We start from the raw sequence: 26,706 nt of genomic DNA on the forward strand, positions 1-26,706 counted from the left end.
CTTAACTTCATTTAAAGTTCATTGTGGACCAACCTGAGGTGGATTGGCTAGTTGGTTGTTGTAAACTCTGACTCGAGTCCTCGACCAAATGGTGGCACACCCCAAGTGATTCAATAGGGCACAAGCCCAACGAATTTCTTATAGACTAATTGCCCGTCTTTAGAAAATTTAAAGAAAAGCTAGGTAAAATTTCAACAAACAATCCTAAGAGTATGAAGCTATTCTAGGTTCATTTCATGTCCCTGAACACATAAAAGGCATTAGCCAACAATAGAGATATTGTCCATTTCATTTAGACGGACACTGCCCTAGAGCAGTGCAACCACACTTTAATGACAGAAACTGCATCACAAACGATTTAAGTAAACCCAGCAATTCGTGCTGCTGAAACGGAATCCAGAAATCCTCAGACAAATCGCTTCAGGTATTCTTCCACTGTCACGTACTTGTATTCCGGATAGAGATCGTGGCTGTCCACCTTATCCGACCCCTCCAATGGAAAATATAGGTCCCCGACGCAGAAGATCTGATAAACGTGGGCGATTCCTATCTGGTGAGGAAGCTCATATTCTGCATTCATCATAAAGCAACCGTTAACATCACCCCCATTTCATCAATTTCTCAGTATCGGATTTCAAGGAGACCAACACCGTGAGACTTACTCTCCATCATCGCAAGAAATTCTTCGTCAGACACGAAGGTCTTCTGTAGCTCTGTCCCTGCGAGTTTCTCCCAAATATTGACCACCTCCAGCTGGCTTAAGATGTTGGCGGGCGGCCGGAGGTAGACGGTCTTATTCAAGGTACGAGGATCGTCTACCGTCTTCATCACGTACATGGCTATGTCGTCTTCGTCCAGCCAAATACCTGCAAATGATCTATGTTTCAATATTCAGCGAGATGGGAATATACGATCAAGGAATTTCGCGTCGTTGTTACATTTCTTATCTCCGGAGCCGTAGATGAGGACGTGGTCGGAGGGAGGCATGAAACAGCCGATCTGCGCCAGCCCCGGAAGGAAGAAAGCGGCGAAGCAATTGGCCGAGACGTACGTGTGAGGGATGCCAGCTTTCTCGATGGCCCGCCGGACCACCCGCTTTTCGGCGAAGATCTGGTCACCTGGTGGGATTGCGTGTTCCATCCGACCCGCGTCCATACCGAATTCCGAGGGGAGGAACCGCTACAGGGTCGTCGTTTTAATTGGTTACAGAACAATATATAAACAGTAAACTCTGACTCGGGAAGGGAAAGGAGCTTGATTTTGACCAACCTTGATGGTTCCGACTTCTTTGATGGCTTCTACGAGCGTGAGTTGTTCGAGGATAGCTAGGCGCAAATGGTTCCCTGCGAGCGCCGAGATGACCACATCCACTTGCTTCAGTGCTGAGACCAAGCTCCGGAGGTCGTTCAAGGAGCCCTGAGCAAACCAGGAAGGATGATCTCGATCAATTGAAGATGCTATCGAGATTAATTAAGAATATGATCATCCAATGTAAGAAAAGGAGTTTCCATGAAGTGGTAACTGGATTTACTTTGAGTAGGGTAGCCCCTTTTCTCTTCAAACCAAAGAGCATCTGAACTTTCTCGGGATCAGAAGCGATCTCCGGCCGATAGAGGACGAAGGTGGGATAGCCGAGAGCCAAGCTTGCCTGGACTAGTCTTCTTCCCAGGTACCCGGTACCACCCACGATCAAGACTCTGTCTTTCTGCTTCTGCTCCATCTTCCCTACGACGAAACTTCGAACTACTCCGCTACAGCTCCCAAGGGGAGTGCTCCGAGTGAACTGCTATGGAGGACCTTGTTAACAACCTTCGCTGAACCGTCGACGGTATTTGATCGACCACCGAAACCCACTACGAGTCGAGAATCTCGGAGTTGAGAGGGAAGGGGATCGTGGTCAGCGCCGACTGCTTCCTCTGATCATAGAGGTAGCAGATAAGAAAATTTTAAGGTAGTGGTTGGTAGCAGGTCGAGTAAAAGGGCAATGTCATGATTTGGTAGAGCACTAATATTTAAAATATTAATTGATTTTATCTTTTCAATCAATCTCTCTGTTCGATTGAAAGCTAAAGAAATAGAAAACAGCCAACACCCATTGAAAAAAGGTTTCGTATTGACTGGTGTGCAGCGAGCAAAGATATTGAAATTCAGAAGCAGACTCGTCAAAAAGGGTAAAGAGGTTTGAAGAAAACGATAAGCGTCTTCTCGCGGAAAATACTTGGGGTAAGTCCACAATTAACTTGAAGTGCATAATTGAATTCAACATAAATAAATTTACTATACCAAATAAAAAGTATGATATAAATAAAAGAACGAGTAATATTTTATAATATACTTAAATATAACATATATTTATATCTTAAACTTTACAGGGGTGGCATCAAACTTAACCGAATTGGTTCGCAAACTGGTCGAATTTTGTTCGGTTTCGACTCATTTGAGTTAACGAGTTTAGTTCAACCAAACCATGGTTTGGTTCGAAAATTCACAAGGTGGCTCGTTAACGGGCTCGAGAGTCGGGAGCGGGAGCATAAGCTAGAGAGAGGGGGGGAAAATCCTTCTTCCCCTTGTCACCGTAGAGGCCCTTTCGCCCGGTGATGTGGCCGCTTCTGTTGCCATCGCCATGTCACCTTTCATGTGTACGCCAAGTTACTAAAAAAATCTTAATTTTATAGTTTATTATTATACATATAAGGTAATCAAATATGTAGAGACAAATAAGATTTTTGAAAACTAATTTTTTTATAATATATATTTTTAATTAGAAAATATCTTAAATTAATAATGTAAGGTGTTCATTACAATAGAAAATTTTATTTTTAAATAATTAATATAAAAACAGATTTTTATTACAATAAATAGAAGGTAATGAAATGCATATTAGTAAATAATCTTTTTAAAAAATAAAATAAATTTTTAAAATTATTTTTAAATGAAAAATTTTCTTAAATCAATAATGAAATATGTGAATAACATTAGAAAAATATTTTTAAATAATCAATATAAAATATTTGATATTTTACTACAATAAATAGAAGGTAATGAAACGTGTATCAATAAATAAAAATTTTAAAACTAAAACAAAAATTTCAAATTATTTTTATATTAAATCATAATGAAAGGTGTTAAGTACATTAAAATATTTTTAAAAAAATGAATATAAAACTTTGATATTTTATTTCAATAAATATAAATTAATGAAACTTGTACCAATAAATTAACATTCTAAAAATAAAAACAAAAATTTTAAAAATATTTTTTTAATTTAAAAATATCTTTAATCGTTAATGAAAGGTGTTAAATAGGTAAGAATATAATTTTTTAATGACTTAATATACAAAAATTATATTTTTTATTATAAAAAAGAAGGTAATAAAATATATACCAACAAATAAGTTTTGTAAAAACTAAATTAAAATTTTTAAATAATTATATTAAAATAATAATATTTTAAGTCGATAATGTAATGTAAGGTATTAATTACAGTACAAAATTATTTTTAAATAATTAATAAATTTTATTTTTATTATATTAAATAAAAATTAATGAAATGTGTAAGATTTTTAAAATATTTTTTAAATTACGAAACAACTTAAATCAATAATGAAAGGAAAGAGTGCTGATGTAACGCATGATGACATGTTTTGTACGACGACTGAGTCTTCAAGCGAAACGCTTCAGATACTCTTCAGCTGTCACATACTTGTGGTCTGGATACAGATCCTGGCTATCTACACACCATGTGGAGCTTCTGGTTCGAATTCCAGGTCCCCATGGTAGAAGATCTGGTACAAGTGGGCAACGCCAATTTGGAGAGGCGGCGGCATTTCTGCATCGCAAAGTTAGCTATTAATCCTGAAAAAGAGTTAATTACAGCCTCCTGATCGAGTATACGTACCGTCCATGGTGCCAAGCCACTCCTCCTGTGAAAGATAGGTGTTTTTTGAGCTCTTTCCCTATGAGCTTCTCCCGTATCTTGATCACCTCCATCTGGGTCAATATGTTCTCATGTGGCCGGAGGTAAAGGGTCTTGTTCACCGTCCGTGGGTCATCAACGGCAAGCATCGTGTATATGGCCATATTGTAAGAGGTAGACTTTCATACATTTCTTGTCGCCGTTGTCGTAGACGAGAACATCGTCCGTCGGGGGCATGAATGGCCGATCTGTGCAATTGCAACCAAGAAGTAGCCCGCACAGCAATTGGCGGAGACGTAAGTGTAGGGAATGTTGGCCTTCTCGATGGCCCGTCGGATGACTCGTTTTTGGCGAAGACGTAGTCTCCCGGCCGGATGGCTTTCTCCATTCGGTCAACGTCCATGCCGAACTCCGATGGAAGGAAGCGCTGTCATGCGTTACGATTAGTTGATTCAATTCTCCTTGATCATAAATTAATCGAAGAAAAAATAAAATGAAATTATATATCTCTGCCTCTCTGCGTTGATGACTCGTAGGTTCACCACTGCATAGTTAAACTAAAAACCAGATTTCAGAATAACAGGAAGATAGAAAACCGGCGGCATCTTCAGAACAAAATCGATCCCGTAGTTGGACCTGTCCGAGTAGAGGCATGGGATCTATCTTCATTTCCAGCCTACACCTTGATCGTTCCGACTTCTTTGATGGCTTCGATCCTCAAGTGGTTTGCTGCAACAGTGGCTCCCTCCGTTTTGAAACCGATGAGCATCTGAACTTTCTCGGCGTCGGAGGCGACTTCCAAGACGAAGGTGGGATGGCCGAGGGCCATGCTGGCCTTCACAAGCCGTCGTCCTAAATACCCAGTAGCTCCTACGATCAGAACCTTATCTTTTTTTCCAGCCATCTCTTTCTCTCACACTAAATCGTCATGCACCGTCCCAACAACCGAGAGAGCTAGCTTCTCTGTCCAGTTCTGGTGAGAGAACGCAGAGTACACCTGGGTATTTTATACACAAAGTGTGACAACCATGGTTCCAAGCTCACAAGCTATTTTTCCCTTTTATTAATCTCTTCATAGAAAGAAAAGAACAGGGCCAATGCATCAAACAGGTTACGAAACAGCAAAAAGTTAACGCCAAAACTAAGAACAAATGAAAACTAAAAGAGTCCAGAGTCTGCGAAGAGGTTTTTGGCATCTGCCCAGAAACACTAATTAATTGATCAGTTACAGAACTTTGCATATCCTTCCAGAATACCGTCTCTTTGCTCGGAATAAATTACTTGTTCTAGCTCAAGCTGATTTTAAATGGTTCACCTTGGCTTTGGATGAAACAAAACTACCTTGTCTTCTTCGTACCTGAATCGATCGATTAAACCCTTAACAGGGTCTTACCTTATTGAGAAGAGAGGCATCAGCATGATATCAGTCTACTCAATTTTGTTTGATTTAGCAGCTTTGATCGAGTATATGCATTATTGCTCTTTTAAGTATTTGTAAAGTTATACATAAAGCTACAGTCCTTGGAATTATTAGTGTCACCTTCGTCACGCCACATCAGCACCCAAAGAGACTTAACAACAAATCAAACTTCACATCATTGGTAAGCCACGTCATCCTCCATGTCGTATGGCATGTCATCCTATCATATCACCGAATGCCACATAAGCCTTTTACATTAGTTTACATTTTTTCTCTCATTTTCTTTTCATAATTGATTTAGGCTATTTTGTAATTAAAAATATTTTAAAAAAAGCTTACACATTTCATTTCATTACCTTCACTTTAATATAATAAAAGTATAAATTTGATTATTAGTTATCTAAACATATTTTTTTATGTAATTAATACCTTAATGTAATTATTTTACTTTAAGATATTATTTAATTAAACATAATATTTAGCAAAAAATAATTTAGTTTTTAAAGTTCTTATTTGTTGGTACAATTTTTTACCTTCTTTTTATAATAAAAAAATAAAAAATACTTATATTAATTAATAAAAAATTATTCTTACCTATTTAACACCTTTATTATCCATTTAAAATATTTTTAATTAAAAAATATTTTAGATTTTAAAATTTTAATTTATTGATACACATTTTATTACCTTATATTTTAAAATATTTTAAAATTAATTTATTTTAAAAAATTATCTCTTAATTTTTTAATTTTTTAGAAAATAAATATTTTAATTTTTAGAAAAAACATACTTTTCAAAAAATAAAATAAAAATAAATAAATATTTTAAATATTTTTAAAAAGTATTTGAATATTTAATTTTTAATTTTTAATTTTAAAATTATTATTTTTTTAAATATTTATTCGATGGCATACATCCGACATAGAGGATGATGACATGGTTTCCGATGACGCACCACATGTTGTTAGACTCTTCAGGTACTGATGTGGCCACCACATAAACTGTCTTACATATCATATTTTATTGTACGCAATGTGTAGTTGATGGGTTAAATTTGGGTATTTGTGATATTAAATTAAAATTTTGGTTATTTATGTTATTATTTAAAAAAAATAGGTAGTACAGTGAAGAGATCCAATTTTTTCATTCCACTCTTTCCGCCTCTAGTCGAGTACTGACCAGCAAGTGTTGTTTCTTGCACAAGCACCAATTTTTTGGGGCAATCGACTTCGCAAATGAGCGTTAATTTGGTCCCTCCAATGGTGAAGTGTGTCCCATCTAAGACCAATGAGTGGCACAAGAAGCGTGGCAACACCTGCTGAAGTGTGGACCATCTTCTGAGGTTACCTGTGTAGAGCCTGCCGTCGTAAGAACTGAACCTCAAAAGCCAGGAGAAACAAGTCCACAAAAGTAGAGGCTATTTATAAGATGGCTTTCCGAAAGTAACGAATTAAACAAGCTTCTTTTATATGCCCTCATGTATTTTCTATCATCCAAGACCACTAAACGAGAATCATCTCATCTGTTTTTTTTCAAATTTGTTTTCTGGCCTTTTCTCATGTAAGCATTACCAATGAATGGACCTCTCTAGCACACCGATTTTACTGAACGAATTGAAATTTTCCACAAGCAAAAGTAGCTTTTTGAGGGTAAGGTTCAGAAGTATGGAGAGAGGAACAAATTCAATCAGAAATGATTCTTCATACCCACCTTACAAACACCTATTAAAAACCTTTTTTTCTTCCCACACAGATTAGCCCCCTATGGCCTTATCAGATTCAATATATACTTTGCAAGTGCAACCACTCCAATGCCAAGTAGTATTTCGATGCCACAAGCTGGTGTTAACTATTACAGCTCAAAGAAGGAACTCATGAAAAAATCACCAAGACATTACATAATACCCAATAGGCAACCTAAAGACCTTGTTCAATGAGATAATCCCCAAGCCTCTCAACAATCATGTTGCATTGCCCACCAGTCAGAGGCTCGTCATAGATGCCAATAATCAAAGCCTGGTTCGTTCTTTTCACAGTAACACCTCCAGACCCCTAAATTATTCCGATTATATAATTCATGTTAGTAATCTGATCATACTTGATAAAGACAGGTCAAATAACCACCAAAACAACTTATTTATGAGTTTCAATAGGAAATGATAAACAACTGTGAGCAGACCCTCCACAAACTACAGAAAAGTAGCATTGAGAGTCAAGATCATCACCTTCTTCCCTCGAATGACAGCACCTGGTTCACCTTGGATCACCATATATTTGGTGCCTCCAAGGTATAAACCAGTTGGTGCCAGTGATCCAGGTTCATTGAAGTCATTCATGATAGCAGTGATTTCTTCAGGCTTAAACTGTGAATTCAAAAAAAAATCAACAGATAATAATCAGCACAAAATAACTACTCATCCATGAGGAAAGAACAAGAACATATATATAGACTTCCATTAGCGTAGGATACACAAAAGTGCTGCCAATACATAAACAAGAAAATGAATCCAAGTGTGAACATACTATGCTAAAGAGGCACAGAAAGAAGACATTTATATCTCAAAAGGAAACCACTGGCACCTATTCCAGACCAAGATAAAATAGACCACTAGAACTAGTCATTTTTCTGTACATCAGTCTTCCATTAACCATTCATCCTTCTTCTGTTACCATTTAAAGTTCTATACCCTTACCAGCTTGTTCATGCTTAGCCAAACCCAGAATCTATATCCTCCTTTGGCAAAACCCTGGTAAATTCTTTATAGCCAGTCACTGGAACAAGCTTGTGGAAATAAATTAAACTAACTCCAAATCCAGTAAGGATATATTGGAGGATCTGTTTTGAATCTAACTAATGGACATTGCTCCATTCCAGCAGAGGCCAGAAGTTGATAGAATAACACAGAAATGCCCTCTGCCCTTATGCAGACAATAATTTCCTCCAAAAGCAAATCGAACTAACGTGTGGCTGATATTAATTGGCTTACATCATAAAAAAAATACTCAAATAATAATTAATTCATAAGTTACATACTTACATTAACAAACAAGAAAAAAAAAAATTAGCTAGACCTATAGAATACTTCACATGCTCAAAATCACTACCCATTAGAAAACTAACTCCACCACATGCACATAAGATCCAAATATCTATCGACAAATTAGAACTATATCCGATCATTGAGGATCAAGGTAAAGAAAAAGCCCGATAAGGAATAACAGAACCATGTCTCATTCTCTCTATAAGGACTTACAAGAATCAAATCTGGCAGAAATGAACAAGAACAAAATATCCAAATGGACCGAGAATGTTAAAAAAGAACATTTTAAACAACGATTTAACGGTTTCTTTAATACCACTAGCTTAAAATAAAATTAGACAATAAAGACGGCGACATAAGCAACGCAGTCAAAATAGAAGAACAGAAGTTCAGATCCAATCGGCATAGTTAAAAGAGAAAGAGAAGCAGTTGAGATCGAACTGAACCTGAGGGAAGGTGTCACTTTGAGCCCAGACGCTTCCGTCGTGCCCGATAATTGCAGCTGCGGTGAGATGGTTGCCCTCGATCTCGCACATCAAATGATCATCGACGTAAGTTTGCCACGACATCTTGGCCCTTAGCTTCTCAGACTATAATTATTTGGGGAGGGGGGAGAGTCCTGTGTCTGCGCAAAAGGGAAAGGAAAGAACAGCTGAAGGAGAGAGGACACGAACGAAGAAATAAATAAAGAAAGGAGAGAGTTTTCACTCGGCAACAACCCATTGAATCAGATTGAATAAAATGCCCCTCACGTCCGCTGCGTTCCAAAAATTACAAATTCATCCCTTATCTTTCTCACCGTAACGGTTCGCTCCTCGAGTTCCGTACTCTTGCTTTGTCAGCCACCGACTCAACCACTGCCTTTTGAACACTTTATAATGACTAATTACTAATTAATATCTGTTCTTTTTTTTTTTTTGTATTTTCTGATTTATTAGTTGGCTGATAGCTCTACCTCAGCCCCTCATTGGCGAGAGGGTGACCCGCTTTGACTAGATATTTTTCCAGTTTATCGGCAAAAAACAAAAAAAAACAAGTTCAGAACCCAAATACATTCTTTTCCTGGAGTTCTGTCACGACAAGAGAGTTGGAATAAAAGAAAAAGAAAAGAAAAGAAAAATATCTTAGAGAAATATTGTCTGCAAACTATAACACTGGAATTAACTGAAAAAAAGGCTGCAATCGGAAAAGAAGGGGCTGATGACGGAAAATGTGTCGACTCTAGATACCAAATCTTGTCCTCACGAGATTATTGTCTCCAAAATCAGTAGCGCCAATTCGTGGGCATAGAAAGTAAATACGAAGCTCAACACCCGTAGGCTAAGTACATTCCATTAAAAAACAGGAAAAAGAAAATGCGAAGAATCTGAACTACAGGCCCTGCTCAAGGAGGTAATCGCCCATCCTCTCCACAATCATGTTGCATTGCCCTGGAGTCAAGGGCTCATCGTAGATTCCGACGATGATAGATTGCCCAGTCTTTTTAATGGTGATGCCACCAGAGCCCTGTCCCATGAAAAAAATGTTCAAATTAATAATAAAGCAGCAAACCGGAATTAAATTTAAACAAAAACTTTGGCATTTATAATGTAGAAAATCGCATGATATTGCTGAGACAAAGCCCTTGTGATGATTCAAACTTAAAATTGAGTTCAAAATTGCCATTCACCCTCCATACAATTTGCCGAATCCTTTATTTTAGGAAAACCTCGTGAAAGACAAATTCAGAATAAAAAAATTGGAAATCACCTTCTTTCCACGTATAACCGATCCAGGCTCGCCTTGAATGACCATATACTTTGTACCACCAAGGTACAAACCAGTCGGTGCAAGGAATCCAGGTTCGTTGAAATCATTCATGATGCCAGTGATCTCCTCAGCCTTAAACTATGATTCCACAATAAAAGCACGCAATGTTAACTACGAGCAGATACAAGCGACAGCAAACAGAGTTCAGGGAATAAGTGAAAAACTGCGATCAGCTAACAGGAGATAACAACTTTTTCAAAATTACCAACTCCTAGGCCGTTTCCTAACATTGTAGAAAGGTCTTACAAATGAAGTAACAAGATAAAGCGAATCGACTAAACTAGAATCCAGTGAGACAGTATACAATTCGATCTTAGGAGCTCCAAATATAACAATCTGACAGTCTGCATTGAGCAGACTCCGATCTACAATGATGCAACTCCAAACTCCTAAAACATCATACACGATGAAATGAACTATGTCAACTCGCTTACGCAATCACTAAATCCAAACCGCTACTACGATCATTGATCGTGACAGTAGAAAATCTAAAAATTCAATTAAAACAGGAGCAAACCCAAATGCCACTGAATCAAGGACCGAAAGGCAGGTGCTACGTCATCCAGATCGATCAAATAAAGATGACAGAGAAGGAGAAAAAAGAAGAACCTGAGGAAAGGAAGTGCTCTGCGCCCAGACGCTGCCCTCGTGTCCGATGATCGCCGCTGCCGTGAGATGGTGCCCATCGATTTCGCACATTAAGTGATCATCGACGTAGGTCTGCCACGACATTGTGGTTGCTACAAGGTTTAGTTTTGCTTAGCTAGGTGGGGAGCGAGAGAGCGAGCAAGGGAGATAGAGAAGGGGAGAGAGAGAGAGGGAGAGGGAGAGAGGGAGAGAGAGAGAGAGGAGATGGGAGCAACGGTAAGAGTGGCTTTCGGTCTGAGATGCGCGGATTCGGAACGAATAAATAAGTAGTCGGGATGGGAGCACGGAAGTTTCACCGGCCGTTCATTCAAAAGTTGCCTTCACGTTCGCCTGCCTTCGAGGGAGAAAGAGTCTAAAGCGACCGAAACCTCCACAGGCTTTACCGGCACAATCATTACCATGAGACGTCCATTAGAAGCCGTGTCAATGAGCCACCTTGACTGGCCTGGCTGTGACGGTAACTAGTAAGAGTGCTCACCCTTTGCCCTTTTCCCTCTAGGCTGGCCAAATCCATTGGCTATGATTGCGTCTTTTAACATGTGCAATGTGGGTTCATTTACCTTTTTCATGCATAATGATGGGCCTTTAAAAAGTCCCACCCTTTATAGATGTGATAGTACGCCCAAGTTGAAAGCTATATTGCCTTCAGGTAATAATGGGCCGCATTGAAATTAACATCTCAGTCTATCATCGTGACACTTAAATTGTGACTTTAGGGACTTGAGAGCATAACTATAAATATTAAGATTTCTATGTGGCAAGTGACACATATTAATCCATATATAGGAGGTAAAAACTATTCTTAATAAATTAAACTATTGTAACACTTAACAGTAAAAAGATGCCAAAATAAATTGAACGGATAGGATTTAATAATAAATTCGATTGACTAAACAGACATAGCTAAGTAATTAATTAACCAAAACGATTGGTTTATCAACTGCTTCTGCAACTTTAAATTAGAAAGAAAATCAGAATACACAAAGCATGGGGTGGGAAAACTCATGAACTCCTAGTCCTTGTAAAATGTGCTTCTCCGGCAAGAAAATGGATTCTGTGAGTATGTTTCATCCATTGAGCCTATAGCTTCTTCCTCTGAAAGTCGTACCAGCAGTCCTATTGGCCTGTGCTGCCCCTGGATATGATGGGCCTTCCAACCCCATCCGAGCAACAAGTTTGTGCCTGCAATTATTGTCAAGGATCTTACCTTTGAAGACAGAGACAAAAGGGTCGTGATAAATAAGATTAGGGCAAGAAGAAATGAAGACTTCACACTTCAACCTCAGATTAATGAAATTAGAAACACTGAGAAAGAGAATAAATAAGGAAGGATACACCCAAAGTGGAGTCCTAAGCAGGTTTGGTCCACCCGCCAGGGGATATAACACCGAAAAGAAGTAGTACATGTGTCCAGCAACAATTCCAAGGAGGTCTGGAGCAATATGCGAGCCAAATATAACATCTAGTGCAAGCATAGCCCATGGTAGATAAAATGCCTGACCACACAAATACACATAAAATTTCAAAGATCATATTAGTAACCTAGATAAAGGGTATGATGCTTTCGATAATAAGCATTTTCACTTTTTTTTTTTGGGTTCAGTCAATCCATCCGTAGAGATCATACAGAAACTTTGCACAGTCAAGAATGCAGTGTTACAAGGAAATACAAAGACCACTGCCTGAGAAAAACATCAACACCAAATTGTGGAAAGAAAATACCTTTAGTGTGACAAGGCCATAAATGCTGATTTGGGCATTTGGGAACTCTCTGCTCCAAAGATAGAGAAGCATGAAAACCAAAGAAACTCCAAGGAACGGAGGAGCCAAGTATAATGGGAGAAAAAAGGGGATAGCAGATAATACCTAACACCCCAATTACAAAGATGACAGGTTAATGTTAATTCAGATCAACTAGCAGCCAAGAATAACTTCAAAAGTTGAGGCAAAAACTAAAATAAATACTCCAATAAGAAATACTCAATAAGAGGAAGCAGAAAATACATACAAGTAAACTGAGGGCCCCAAACATTATCATCCACAAAAAATCAGCCGTACGCTTTTCAAACGGCCCTTTCTCTAGTTGTACGCCATATCTGGCACTACAGATTCAAATGCCACAGTCAAAAATAATTCCTGTAAGCTTATTTTACTTCAGTTAAGTAGAAAACAGGAACACCTTAGGTAAGATGCATGTCAAGGGCATCGGTACCAGGATACAAGTCACTATTCACTAACATAACAATAGAAGCAGAATGAACTATGTATCTGACAGGTTTTCAGAGCACAACAGAGACTCACAGCATTAGGAGATGAATACCAAAGTTAATTGAGAACTTGCCAAGGAAGAAAAAGTTTGTAATAAGTCTCCACACCTGCAAATGTGCAAAAAAAGAAAAAGAAATAAAATCAACCAAAAAGTGAGCAAATAAGACAAGAAAACAGAAGATAAAGTAGATATAGAAGGATCAAACTCCACAGGCACGTCCAAATTTTTTTATTCAACAGTTAAAACTGTACAGGTTAAATCAAAGAAACTATCACCCTCATGAATCATGATTAGAAGATCTTTGCTTGAAGCAGCCTACCAAAATCTAATTATTGCAAGGAGACAACAATAATTCCTAACCAAAAGACGACCATTCATATGGCATACAAAGACAAGTAAAAACAATTTCTTGGATGGTGTATCATCATCTGACTGAGCAAAGGTGTGTTGTCATCTGACAGAACAAATTTCACATTATACAAACAGAAAAAGGAAAATAAAATGATCGTAGATGATAAACAGGAGAGAAAGACACATCAAGTAGCAGGTTCAGACACTATACAAGTAAAAAACACTACTTGCTTCACTAAGAGTGGAGCTTGCATCTTCCGATGAAAACTTGACAAAGAGCAAGTGCTTAACAGGAAAAAAGAAGCAATGAAACTGCAGTAGCAGTTGCAACAGATGTCATACAGTGTCATTTGCACAGACAACAATGTTCATTTTGGTAACATGGTCTTCACTCTGGGCACTTAAACTATAGCACTTGTCATTAACAAAAAAATATTATAATATGCATCACTGGCAGAAATGAATCCAAAATTGAAATCCACCAAAAACTGGTACAGAAATGAAAAATAAAGTTTTTTAGAACCACTTGTTCAACCTAAAGCATTTCTTTTTTCTTTTTCTAATGAAAGCCATGCTCATCTGCTAGTTGAAAAGCTCGACTTGATCATCAACTTTAACTACCAAGAAAGCAACTAAGAATCTTTGCTAGAGAATTTTGGAACTAAGTTGTTCCTTTAAAGCCATGAAATAAATAACAAGTCCTTAGGCAATGTAATGCTTTTCTTTTCTAAAAACTAGGATTTGAATTGTTAAGAATCTGACTGCAGGACCTGATTAGATATGATTTTTACCAATGACTAACCACAGGAGTTTAGGACATTCCCTGAGATCCAATATATGTCAGCATTTAAAAAGTAAATGGGTAGCACATATTCTTTTATCTGATACAGTAGAAAAAATGCACCACCCATGGTCTGAAAGCTTCATCTTTAACAAACAAACATAAAAATCAAACTCAAGAAGAAAAAGGAAAAATAAAGAGAATACAACTAAAGTTGAACTTTCATGGATCAGCCTTAGCTCATTAAACTTCCTCAGCATAGTCGACCTTCATCCTTTAGTAGGAACAGCTTCTTGTTGATGGCACAAGACCCCAAAAATAAGTTAAACTATCAAGCAGCTTAAACCTTCACTTAACCAACAAACTAGATATTCATTTCCTCCATAGTTACCATGAAAATCCAATAGAATATGGATTATAACAATTAACATGATAGTGTAAATAAAAACACTGAGACATGATAGGTCATATGCAATCATACCTGAAAATGAGAAAATACAGGATCATAATTTAACGCAATAATTGCAGGGTGATACAATCCTAAGTGGAATGCTGCAGTAGCCAGCACACAGATGGTCCCATAAGCCTTGGTAATAGGGGGAAGTGTTTTGTAGAATCTGGAGCAAAATGACAATAGGTCAGACAAATAAAATAAAAGGCAATGACAGTGAAAAAATTACAACAAAGAGACAACGGCATACAAGGAAGAGAGTAACTACATTAGAATATGGAACTAGAAAAAGCAAAGCTTTGTTCACCAGAAGTTTCAGATTTCATCTTCCCCCAGTGAAGAAGATTTATTCACTAATTGCTCCTCAATTCTAGATACAACAAATCCAGGGTGATAGTGCGAGAAAAAAATCAGCTTGTGAAATAATTTTTTTTTAAAAATGAGACATAAGATATATTTTATATTTAGGATGGCAACATTTGAGATGAATCTAAAGATACTGAACCTCAAACATTAAGACCTGAGTTTCATGTACAGCTAAAGTATATTGCAGCAAATACGAATTTCACATTCATATCAACCAGATCATAGGTTTTATATTGAGTAAGTATGTCAAGAACTCTGAAATGAAAAGAAAAAAACGATCATAAGGCAGCACAAAAATTTCCCCCCATAGGATGTGCCAGCGGCATTAATGAGAAACATAGATGCAAGGGAACAAATCAAATGAGAAAATAATCTCCGACTCCAAAACCATTTGTATTATAGGATATGTTGTTTTTGCCTTCTAATATAACCACTGCATACTAGACATTTCATACTTTTATAATGTTAGTCTATGATTATGGGATGAAGTCCTATCATCATTTTTTTTTGCACTTTATAAGCCCCAACCCACTCTTAACCTTCTGACAATCTATCCCATATCAAAGTTAATCTCAAGATCCCTGAATACGGACATCATGTATTTGAACCATCCTATTGCTTCTGTCTTAGTCAAGGCCCTGAGGCTGCACAGAGCACCAAAATCAACATCAAGGACCTGAAGGAAGAAATTGTGTATTTTGGACAAACATATTGCCTCCTTCATAATGAAGGTCCTAACAAAGAAAAATGAACAAGAATCCTCAGAAACAGAACTACACACAAGTTCCAGTCTTCAATCACAAAACAACTCCAAATGGCTTGTGGTGACGCCAGCAGCTTGAATGTAAACTGACAATGGAACTAACCAAATCCTGAACTACAGATAAGAAACTAATACTCGGATACTAATCTTCTATCACAAACAATCGGCCCGAACAACACTGCTACCAGCATATTGAATATGCAAAATTTCACAAAGAACACTAACGAGCCCAACATGAAAGCCATTCCAGCTCAAACCGTACATTCAAAACCACGCGTGCATTAACATCCTCTAACACAGCTAAATTATTGAAAATGGGAAAACGCTAAACCCTTCAAAATTAACAACGGGAAGATCTCGAAACTGACAAGGAGGAAGAAGTGAACAACTGATAAGTTAGCACAAGAGGGTCCCAATCCCGGAACTATAATTTAAAGCCAACGACCTTTAACTACAATCTTGTAACCCCCTCAGGTTTCAACACGAAATGAGATCAAAATCAGGTTCTCAACATCCAAGACGAAAGAACAACAAAAATATATATATATACAAAAAAAAAGATAAGAAAAGAAAAGAAAAACTGAAAGTAAACGATACAAATAGCAAACTTACTCCGCGGGGGACGACATTGCTCCAAAGTGCGTGAAATTGATCGTAAGAGAGATCCTCAGAGGACAATGACCAGCGAAGACGTCAAATAACAAAGGAGCGCGCCGAAAGGCGAGAAGCTTCTGGTTTGGCACGTGGAAATAGCGTGACTTGGGATGTGCAGCAATGAGTTGAGAGCTCTCTGACTTAAGACTTGAGCGGTATTTAATTTTGTCATTCTCGGATTTGATTGGCTAAGGTTTGACCAGCATGCGTGGCCTAACCAATCAGAACACGAAATAGCTTGACACGATGTGTTCCAATATATCAAAGGTGGCTTTCTGACCCATCGAACGTGAACCGGGTTCGCAAGATGGGAGGAGATTCGCTTTAACTAGAAGGATCGAATCCGGTAAATAATGTTTTTCAATATAATTTACTTAACCCTTGATTGAGTCATATCTCAATAATCGATCTAGATTTTGAAAAAATCTGATCATTTAACTTTGACCATATTGATCAATCAGGACTCAAATTTCTTCAATTTTGGCCATCGATCGATACTCATGATGTGGATTACTTTGGTGATTAAATTTCAACCAGTAATAAGATACCAGAGTAAGGTAGAGAATCGCTATGAACCAGAGCCTGGGAAAAAAATGGTGGTTAATAAGTTGTTCGTCTTCTTCATCCTGCACCCCTGCCAATGCCTACAAATGAAGACAAAATTAAGCACAGCAGATTCTGTTATAGATACATCACAAATTCCATTCCGCATTCTTCCAAGACATCACCCTCTTCCGGGCAGCTCTTCACAAGCCACGATGAATCAAGCATGAGAAATAGAATATAATCGCCATTCCCAACCTCCATGCAGAGACGCCACCCTCTCTGGAGGATGATACTTGAGATACTGCTGTGCCATTATTATTAGTGGTCAAGTTGTTCCTGTCAAAGATCAAACAATAAAAAAATTCAATCTCCTTATATACTAAATCACAGGCACGAGAATTTGTTCCCACATCATGCGAAGCAAATAACCTTTTCGATTTACCAAGATGAATATTGCTATTCTAGATACAGATTATTTACAGGATTATGTGCAGATTTCGAAAAACTGAAACAGATGAAGCCATGAGTGAGCTTACCCAGTGGTAGCATATATGCAGCTATCATAACCTGCAAACAATTCCAGTAACTTCGTCATAACTGAATCTAAAATTCTAAACACAACTCAAATGAGAAATGACACAAACGAGTTGCAGTTTTTGCTCCGTCCTAGACAATGGCTATCAAATACAAACAGAAACAAGGAAGAGGAGAACTGACTGAATACATCAAAATACAAATAAGCATTTTCAGAGTAAACTCAAGAAAATCAAGCAGGAGAGTTTTTCAAAGAAATGCAAGATCATTGCTTGTAAAAGGGTGCCTTGGAAGAGGAATACTTACTTGGGTTCTTATTCGTTTTGACTCCTGCACCTCCGAAGCTGCAAGCAACATCGGAGGCTCCGTTCTGCTGATAATAGCTATTGAAAGCATAGGAAGCATGGGACTGCATTGTATCGGGTTGATAACAAGCTTGGCTAGGTTGAATAGGAGAACAATCCACATTTCCTGGTCCACAGGCCCAATCCAACGCGCTCTGCAAGTCTAATTCCTTGGCATTTGGGGATGCAATGCACCATGTCCCTTTGGAACTTGTAATGTTCGCTTCTGTAGTAGTATCTATAATGCCGTTTCCAGTCAAATCTAAATTGTATACACTCGTCTCATCAGGATAAAACAAACCCCAGTTCCTCTCGGATTCCAATCCCGGCTTTCTATTTTCATTGAAAAGCGAGAAGATATAAACATCAATTTCTTCTCCAGGCTTCGCCGGAGTTCCACTGTTCTTAATAACATGGCGGATCAGATTGGTGTTATAAGTTTGTGCATTGTCTGGCGTTGCAGCTGTCTCCTTTGGCGACCCTTTCGAAGGCCATCCCGTCTCGGTCACCATGACTTTCAGAGTTTTGAAGTTCAGAGCCATCAAGGCGAAATACAGAGAATCTATTTGAGCATCAAACATATTCGTATAAATCATTCCGGTATTCGGGTCTATAACTTCGGATGAAGACGAAGAAAACAGAGCATAGTCAAGAGAAACTTTGGAAGGAGAATTCCTATAAGCGTAGTAAGGATAAATGTCCACCATGAACGGGGACTGATTTTCTGCTAGAAATTCCAACAATGGCTTCAAAAAGAACGCGTATCTGCTATTAAAAGCCCCTGCAGAAGGTGGGAAAGACCGTGACATGATTCCAAGAGAAAGGGTACTGGAGACTTTGATCTTCTTGTGAAGCCCAACTTTTTTAAGAGCCATCAAGACGTTTCTCATGGCAGGAACCACCAGAGCCGACACATTACCGGGAATTTCAGTAACTTCTGCACCTACGGTAATGTAGGTGATTTTTGTTGTTGGGTAATAAGGAAGAATGTTGTTCTTCATCCAAGAATCAACATTTGATTGGTATTGAGAAAAGGGAAGTAAATCCGAATTCGGAACGCCAATCATGAGTTCTACATCAGTGTTGCCAAATGCTTTCAGAACTTGGACATTGGAGTCATAGATTCTCACGTATTTAATATGGTGGAGCCGGACCAGTTGAGCAACCTTGTCCGGGGTTGGAAGGTCATCAGCATTTCGTCCATAACACGCGCCAATTTTGCTTCCTCTGCAGTCTGTTACAGAATAACTTGTGAATTTAATGGATGTCACAGACGAACTGAGATCCTACTTCTCAGCAGTGAAAAAATGGCAGAATGACTAGCATTTTTAATGAATGTACATAGCAGTAGTATAGCAGAATTGAGATAAAGAGTAGAATGAAAAAGCTTTCAACAGAAAGATCAAGCTGGCTAAATAAAACAGGCACTTGGAAACGGAGAATAAGTATGAGCACCAATTTCTCTCTAAGTTCAACGGGAGGCAATGAAGAGAGAACAGGGGACTCAGGAATGCCGGCATTCCTTTAGAACAAGTAAAAAAAAAAACGAAATGGAACTGTAGAAGAAATGGACATCTGCATCAAAAAGATCAAACGAAAAGGCGCAAACTGAGACGCCGGTGGAAATACAAGGGAAAGCTGCAAGTCAAACAAGCCGCAACGGCACATACGGAAGAAATGGAGCAGCAAAGTTAGAAATGCACCTCAACAGAGCACAGACAAGTAAAACAGAGCGAATATAACGCGGATGGCGGCTCTCCAAAGTAAGCAACAAAACACCAGAAACTATCCGGCAACCCGCGAAAAAAAACCCAGCAATAATAAAGAAAATCCATGAAATAGAACCCGTTAAACAAACCTGAGAACAGAGAAAAGAACAGCAAGATGATCCCAGTTGCAAACATGGAAAACGCTCTCGCCATTGCCGAGAAAGAAAAAACAGAAGGACGAAGCCCTAGCTCCTTCGAACTCTGATTCTTCCAGATATCACAGTCCTTTCCTCTTTATATCGGCAAACATAGTAATAGCCTACTACGTTACTGTTCTTCCTGAGGCTCCGAGCTCGAATAAATATCGTACAAAGGGCAGACCGCAGTCTGTAACTCGGTAACGGACGTCACATGGTCGATATCAAATATGACTTGTAAAGTCTCTCGGTTCCGTGTGGGGACGACAGCATCAGGTACATGCCCACGGTAAAGAAAGCAGAGATTATTGGTTCCTGCAGATTTGGAAATTGGAACAATTGGGGCGCGCCTTTTCGTCCCGAGTTTCAATAATAAAAAAAACGAGTTGATTCTACAAAGCGATTCAGAAATGGAAGTGGGTCATCGTCTTCAACAACGGAAATGGGAACCAGACGAATGACGGGTTTAGTCTCGACTGTATATTCTCAATGGAATAATGGCGATGCCTCTACTCCCTACTTGCCAGGGGAGAAACTTACTGCAAGTATAAACCGTTTCAAGTCTTGACATTAATCATGTAGCAGTGACATAAATGTTGCCTCGTCACTCATTAGCGATAATACTTGGAAGGCGTATATTTTAGATAATCAGAAAAAGGCAACAGGAAACAAATGACGACGACCGGTGGAGTCCTGCTTCTCGGTTCGGCATTGCGGCGATTGGCGCCAAATTCATTCAGGGTTAGCAATTAGGATGGCGGCGCCGGCGGCGAGAAGGTTTTGGAATTTGGATTTGAAGTTGAACTCTTCAAGTCTCGTGTTTAAGGCTCTGAGAACCCGCCAAGTGGTCTACCGTGAGTCAACTATTGGACAAGGGACGTATGGATTTCGAGACCGCTCGCCGCACCCAGATTCGGTAAACAGTTCTCGATCCTCTTCGTATATATAAAGGGCAGAATAAGGAAGCCAGAAACCCCATCGAAGTCGTGACTGGGAGATACTCGAACGAACCATGGGAATTCCTTCGGAAATGAGGGACATTTGGATCAACAGAAGGAAGACTTTACTGATTGCTTCTCCCGAGGAGGATAGAATCCTTGCTTCAAAACGCTGTCAACAAGGTATGCGAAACTCTTCTTCTTATTTTGTTTCCGATTGAAATTGATAAAATGATCCATCGGCATTCCTTTTTCTCTTGATGACCTCGGTGGAGTAAAGTGAAGCATAAATCATCATTTTGGGAACCTGTCGGATGCAAAGTTCCAGTTAAAAATTGAATCACGATCAGCTCCAACTACGAAAACTTCATTATGAAATTAAGAATTTCGTTTTTTTTTTCTTTCTTTCTTTCGTTTTCTTGTCATCGAGGATTCATCTTTCGCTGAGTCTGCTCACTAATTCAGGGTCACTCCCTCAATCCTTTCTCTCCTTGAAATTCTCTATCCTTCTCCCGTCCGAAGCCCAACAGTAGGAAATTCGCAAACTTTTTGCCTTCTTGAAGTTTCATTTTTAACTGGCACATAAATGTTTGCTCATAATCAACCCTCTGAAAAGAAAAAAAAAAAAAAAAGTTGGCTGATAATCCTCCCATTTCTATCATCCTAAGTTTGGATGCTGAAGATAACTGCCGCGGCTCTCATTATGTCTTCATTGGTAAGAAATGAAAATAAACAAGTTTATATCTTTTCATACCATATATTCGTCTTGTTTCCAAACAAATCCACTTTGCCAATATAAATCGCAGATTGCCATCTTACTCTGGTTTTTTTAAATTACTGAAAGCTTCCCGATCTTGTAGCGCCTGTGGTACTTTTCGTGAAAAAGGCTCCCATAATCCAAGTTTATATACTTCTGATATTTACGTCTATACTGACCATCTTCGATGCACAATCCTATACAGAAGGAATTCGTCAAGGTCTCAAGGCTGCCTCAATCGTGCGCGTTGTAACTGCTGTACCAACGGTGTTAACCTTACCTTTCACCTTGGCTACTTATTTGTGTTTGTTAAAATTGCTGGTTCTTTTATTTCTTTGAAAGAACTTATCTGATCATAAAGGTGATACCAGTTAGGTGTCATGTATGGTATTTTTGCCATTACTCCAGTGATATCTTGAAACAAGATAGGCAGCTGGTACCATCCACTGGCTACTTCAGGCCATGGTTCTCCATTTAGTGGTCTGTTTTTCTCAACCGATATAGAGATAATGGATTCTATATTGTATCTGACTTTTTTCAATGTTCTATCTTTCAGTTAGTAGGTGTTCGTGTTATTCCATGGGCAAAAGCTAACCTCAACCACACTGCACAAGCACTCATTATATCAGCAGGTATGATAAAAAAATTATACTACTCTTGATATTTTCTTTACATGAAGATGTTTTAGACATAAAACTGCACCATTTGATTCTCATTTTTTGTTGATGCTTTCCTCCATTTGTGAGTTGAAAAGCTTCATAAGATAGGAAAAGAAAAGCAATGTTTGCTATTCCTCTTTATGTTATCTGTCATTCATTGATGGAAAGTAATTTATACAAGTTCACTGTTGGGAACTGTATGGACTTCTAAAAGAACAATTAGAATACTGCAAGATTATTGTGAGTGTCATTTTAGAGTATGTTAGATTCATCTACTCTTTGGGCTTTGGTCAGATCATGTGCCAGTGCTTAAGGACAGGCAAGCTAGAAAACACAAAGAATTGAGAAAACAGATATTGTGGAGTGACTTAAGAATTGTATCATCTATTATTATTGTTGTGTACTGGATAATATATAACAAAAGGCTCAAAGTAAAAAATTGTAAGAGAGCTCAAATAATGTCCTAAAACTATGATTTGGTGTCTTGAAAGAAAATCACTGTATAAAACAAGTCTATTATGATTTCTACCTCTTCCTCTTGGAGAATTTTCTTGTTAAAATGAAAAATGTATATTTCAAGTTTTTACATGGTACTGGTTGAATCTTCTTATGCATTTGAATGGTTGCATTCAGTTGGTGGCTCTTAATTAGAGATTTAATGCATCTTTTTGCAATGTGTGCTTGGCTGGTATTTATAATGGTGTAGTATAAGCAAGCACCCCGTTTTCTTGTCAAAGAGAAAAGCAGGTACCCTGTTTCGTTCCTGTGGTACTTCAGGCTGAGGCTTCTTAAGGATGAGAATTAGTTCAGTAATATTAAAACTTTTACTGGACATTCTAGCTACCAAATTAAAGAAGGCAAAGATCAAGGTGTTGGGTTTGTGGCTGATAGCAGCAATGGCTGTGGACTTCAAATTACACACATGAGAAGCTAAATACTGAAGTTCTAATATTAACTCGGCTTCTTAAGGATGAGAATTAGTTCAGTAATATTAAAACTTTTACTGGACATTCTAGCTACCAAATTAAAGAAGGCAAAGATCAAGGTGTTGGGTTTGTGGACTGCAGCAATGGCTGTGGACTTCAAATTACACACATGAGAATCTAAATACTGAAGTTCTAATATTAACTCCACCACTCTTGTTTCTGAAATAAACAAGATCTTTTTTCCTGCTTCAAATAGTGCAAGGAAAATTAAAGTACCTTCTAAACTTGTTACAATAAAAACACAAATTCTTTCTAAACTTTGTCTGAATATCTTTCTGATTGCTATTTTTTTTTTTTTTTTTTTTAATTTTTATGGTTGAAGAAAGGGCTCCAGTTCTTGAGGGCCTTACTCCTCTACATTGTCTCCTCTCCACCACTGTCTTGTTTATATGTTGATCACAGAAAGATATACACTTCTGGAAGTATTTAAATTCTTGGATTCTTCATCTAATGCCACACTATGGAAAACTTTGTTTTCTTTGATCTAATTGTAGTATGAAATGTGGTTGTCGTATTGGAGGCTTCGAAATACAAACTCCATCCTTTAAAAAAATGTATGTCTGCACAGTTAATGGAAATGGTCACCAACTATAACTACATTAGCTAGGCTTTCTTCGATTTCGTAATGATTTGTAATTTTTTTTTGTTCAATTTTTTTGGTCTAGAACTAGGAGTTGGTGTTCTCATAAAGATGATATTAGTGTTGCCAGATGAGTTTGCTAGTTGTGTTTCTTGATACTGAAATGCTCATCCATAAAGATTATAAGTGCTGAAACGATGATAAATCTTACGATTATTTCTTTCTGACTGTTGAACAGCCTCCATTGCGGCCTACTTCATCACTGCTGATAAAACTATTTTGGAATGTGCACGGAAAAACAGTATTGGAACTTTAGAAAAAAAATCTTGATGATGACATTCGATGCAAAATTGGCATCTTCCTCAGTCTTGCTGACGCTGTCTCTTCCTTGGGTGAGTTTTTGTGAGAGGAGCAATCTCAGGAAGATTTGGCATTTTGTTCTCGATGTGTCTTCATAGGCTAGAAAATCTATTTCCCGTCTTTTCTTTAAAAAAATTTCGTTTTCCTGTTTTGTCAATGTAACGTAAAGATTGAAGAATAAGGGGTTGTGTTTATCGGCGTTGTGCTTTCTCAATCCGCATCTTCCCCACATTTTGGTCTTCCACGATATCTTTTTCTTTTTCGTTGAATTTCTTTGTCAATCCGTCGGTCGTCCTCAATCTGGCCATTTCTGGGAAAAGGGGATGGGCAGAAGCTTCTCTCGAAACATTTCTGTCTATACATTTCCGTGGTGTATGAGAGAGCTCTGCTACCAGTAATGGCGCTGCCGTGCTCCTTATTCTAACCGATCTTAAACTTAAACACAAGCGTTGATTAACCAGGAATCTGATTTTGAAAGCTTGGTCGAAATTTTCCAATGGTAGAATCTGGACGACACGAAACGAAATCCATTCAATCAGGAACTTGAAATAGAACTGATCAGATACTGGATATCCCAACTGAACTCACTAATGATTTATGTCAAACCATGAAATGTTAAACTACGTGTTGAATTAGAATGGTGGAGGTCAACGACGATGGTGAGAGGGGATCGGTGACAAGTCTATTCCATCCTCTGAAGCAGCCTTGTGGTTTTTACTTTATTAAGATTGGTGTTAGAGATAAGGACGAGCAGAAAAGCCACGGAACGCGGCAGGAACCGGGGGAGCGAGTGGTGGCTGTTCCACTGCGAGTCAAACGTCAATTTCACACCAGGATGACTCCTTGCCCCGTCAGCGCCCTTTTATTCTTATCTGTAATCGCTCTCCTTCCTTGTTTTCCAGTTTCTGTCATTCACATGTCACACCCCTCTGTGTCTCCCTCTCTCCTTCCCTCTGTAACCCATACACTACGCAACTTTGCTTCCCATCCACCCCTTTTTCTCCCCCGACATGATTCTTCTTCCCTTCCATTCAACTTCTTTCTTTTCCTTTTTGAACACTCTCCTACGTTTAGGTTTCTTCCTTGTCCGCTCCTTTATGATCAGATTATCCAAGTTCCTTTCCGATAATTACTTAAGCAACCCCCTCAAATATAGTAAACTTCGAGAATTAAAATTTCTGGTAATTTCAAACAGTTGATTTTAATTTGTCTGATTAAAGTTTTCTTGATCAAACGATTGAGTTGTAATTTTTTTACTTTCAGATGGGACAAATCTCTGACTTCGATCACCGTGATGCTTTTCAGGAGACTCCCCCAATGGAAATCCTGATCACGAGCCAATCGGGTGAAGGTGAGAAACCCACAGTAAAACATCTTGTTGCCTGTGGTCTGTGGTCTCGTCTTACGCAGCCACTGGTTTCGCAAGGAAATGGATATGGATTACGCGACCCTTATCCTGCTGCTACGATGGAAGACAATTCAAACCCATTACACGAAACGTTCTGATAATGACGAATCTGTGATTAATAAACTAAATATTATAATATTATTATAAGTTTTAATCTCCCTGTTTTTTTTTTTTTTTTTTCTTTCGTTGTCTTCGTGTTTGCCACCACGGAATTTTATCCGGTTTCAATTTAATAATATGAGGAGGTATATCTGCTGCCAAATACTGTACAATCCACCGTCCAAGGCAATGCCGACCCTCCTTTGATCATATAAATATATATCCGGACTTTCTGGCACCTGATCTTCCTGTTCTGAGTTTCCTTTCAGAGGTGAAAACTGAAAACTCCCCCTCCCGTTGGACCAACAAAGATATGGGTGAAGTTGCAGAGCAGATGTTTCCTGGGTATTCTTCGATGCTTCAGGTTACCTCTCCGTTGGTTGCAGCTTACAGTGGGAGGATCATGGACGACCACGATGATGACGATGATTTCTGTCATTCTATTACCACGTCTGAGGATTCTAATGCGTCGGGAGACTCTTCGTCTCTGGATTTTGCAGATGACGCGACTTCTTCGGGTTCTTCTTCTCCAGCTCAAGTAGTTCTGGCTGGGCCTCTCTATCAGTTGTCGTCGCTCATGGAGAACCTCCCCATCAAGTGAGTATGAATATAGCTTCACCATTCGTTGTACAGAAAGTAATCCAGCTTTCATGGCTGACATCACTTGGTTCCAAGGATTTCTGAAAAACGTATTTGATCGTTACTTTAAATGCAAAATCTTCTAAATCTTATAGAAACAAAGGTTTCATGTTTTTGAATCCACCCGTTTTCTACTGTCTAATGATTTACGTATCTAAAAGGGAATGAATTCTGTACTTAGAATTTACTTCTCTGAAGAGAATGATCTTAAATATTCACAGGGAAGATATAATTTCATTACGTTTATTCTGGAATAGCTGCAATCCTCTTCACAGAGTAGCCACTAAAACGATTTCTGAATAAAATCGAACCCATGACATCATAGCAAAGTTCAACCTCTTCAGATGATTTCAGTCGGAAAGAATTCCAATTTCCACTCTGTAGAGTCTGTACAGTAGCAAGTTCATTTCTTTCCAATTACCTCGAAAGAATGAGAGATTTTGTTCCGGAGCATGGAATGTCCTCTTTTTGATTCACTATTT

At 38.3% G+C, this 26,706-nt stretch overlaps 6 protein-coding genes and 1 pseudogene across 7 annotated transcripts; 1 reads left to right on the forward strand and 6 right to left on the reverse strand.

The window, feature by feature from the left end:
• Positions 1–243: 243 nt before the first annotated feature.
• Positions 244–1,959, reverse strand: LOC137945751 (bifunctional pinoresinol-lariciresinol reductase 2-like). Its single transcript, XM_068791753.1, has 5 exons — positions 1,532–1,959; positions 1,270–1,416; positions 939–1,179; positions 663–866; positions 244–570 (listed from the first exon to the last, which is right to left on the reverse strand). The coding sequence occupies exons 1-5, from the start codon at positions 1,718–1,720 to the stop codon at positions 407–409; spliced, it is 945 nt and encodes a 314-aa protein (XP_068647854.1). The 5' UTR covers positions 1,721–1,959; the 3' UTR covers positions 244–406.
• On the reverse strand, positions 1,744–4,820 carry LOC137946839 (bifunctional pinoresinol-lariciresinol reductase 2-like; annotated as a pseudogene).
• Positions 4,821–6,999: 2,179 nt separating this feature from the next.
• Positions 7,000–9,050, reverse strand: LOC137945892 (profilin-1). The gene is made up of 3 exons (XM_068791967.1): positions 8,823–9,050; positions 7,561–7,698; positions 7,000–7,387 (listed from the first exon to the last, which is right to left on the reverse strand). Exons 1-3 carry the CDS (start codon positions 8,943–8,945, stop codon positions 7,253–7,255), a joined length of 396 nt encoding a protein of 131 aa, XP_068648068.1. The 5' UTR covers positions 8,946–9,050; the 3' UTR covers positions 7,000–7,252.
• A 419-nt stretch (positions 9,051–9,469) lies between these two features.
• On the reverse strand, positions 9,470–11,144 carry LOC137945524 (profilin-3-like). Its single transcript, XM_068791458.1, has 3 exons — positions 10,795–11,144; positions 10,126–10,263; positions 9,470–9,882 (listed from the first exon to the last, which is right to left on the reverse strand). Exons 1-3 carry the CDS (start codon positions 10,915–10,917, stop codon positions 9,748–9,750), a joined length of 396 nt encoding a protein of 131 aa, XP_068647559.1. The 5' UTR covers positions 10,918–11,144; the 3' UTR covers positions 9,470–9,747.
• Positions 11,145–11,733: 589 nt separating this feature from the next.
• Positions 11,734–16,597, reverse strand: LOC137946022 (derlin-1-like). Its single transcript, XM_068792170.1, has 7 exons — positions 16,427–16,597; positions 14,716–14,851; positions 13,135–13,208; positions 12,842–12,935; positions 12,556–12,699; positions 12,169–12,329; positions 11,734–12,015 (listed from the first exon to the last, which is right to left on the reverse strand). Exons 1-7 carry the CDS (start codon positions 16,441–16,443, stop codon positions 11,901–11,903), a joined length of 741 nt encoding a protein of 246 aa, XP_068648271.1. The 5' UTR covers positions 16,444–16,597; the 3' UTR covers positions 11,734–11,900.
• A 456-nt stretch (positions 16,598–17,053) lies between these two features.
• Positions 17,054–19,914, reverse strand: LOC137945754 (glucan endo-1,3-beta-glucosidase 13-like). The gene is made up of 4 exons (XM_068791756.1): positions 19,751–19,914; positions 17,855–19,126; positions 17,551–17,581; positions 17,054–17,350 (listed from the first exon to the last, which is right to left on the reverse strand). Exons 1-4 carry the CDS (start codon positions 19,812–19,814, stop codon positions 17,215–17,217), a joined length of 1,503 nt encoding a protein of 500 aa, XP_068647857.1. The 5' UTR covers positions 19,815–19,914; the 3' UTR covers positions 17,054–17,214.
• Positions 19,915–20,216: 302 nt separating this feature from the next.
• LOC137946429 (early nodulin-93-like) lies at positions 20,217–24,276 on the forward strand. 2 transcript variants are annotated; one of them, XM_068792712.1, is made up of 4 exons: positions 20,217–20,919; positions 21,699–21,760; positions 22,050–22,125; positions 23,957–24,276. In XM_068792712.1, the coding sequence occupies exons 1-4, from the start codon at positions 20,811–20,813 to the stop codon at positions 24,046–24,048; spliced, it is 339 nt and encodes a 112-aa protein (XP_068648813.1). In that variant the 5' UTR covers positions 20,217–20,810; the 3' UTR covers positions 24,049–24,276. The 2 variants fall into 2 exon arrangements, with proteins under 2 accessions (XP_068648813.1, XP_068648814.1); XM_068792713.1 differs by lacking the exon at positions 23,957–24,276 and adding an exon at positions 23,461–23,585.
• Positions 24,277–26,706: the final 2,430 nt, after the last annotated feature.

The sequence above is a fragment of the Aristolochia californica genome, unplaced genomic scaffold (genome assembly GCF_029961685.1).
Source record: "Aristolochia californica isolate CCGP_79_NKW_82.1479 unplaced genomic scaffold, dmAriCali1.0.hap1 SCAF_12, whole genome shotgun sequence".
Lineage (NCBI taxonomy): Eukaryota > Viridiplantae > Streptophyta > Magnoliopsida > Piperales > Aristolochiaceae > Aristolochia > Aristolochia californica.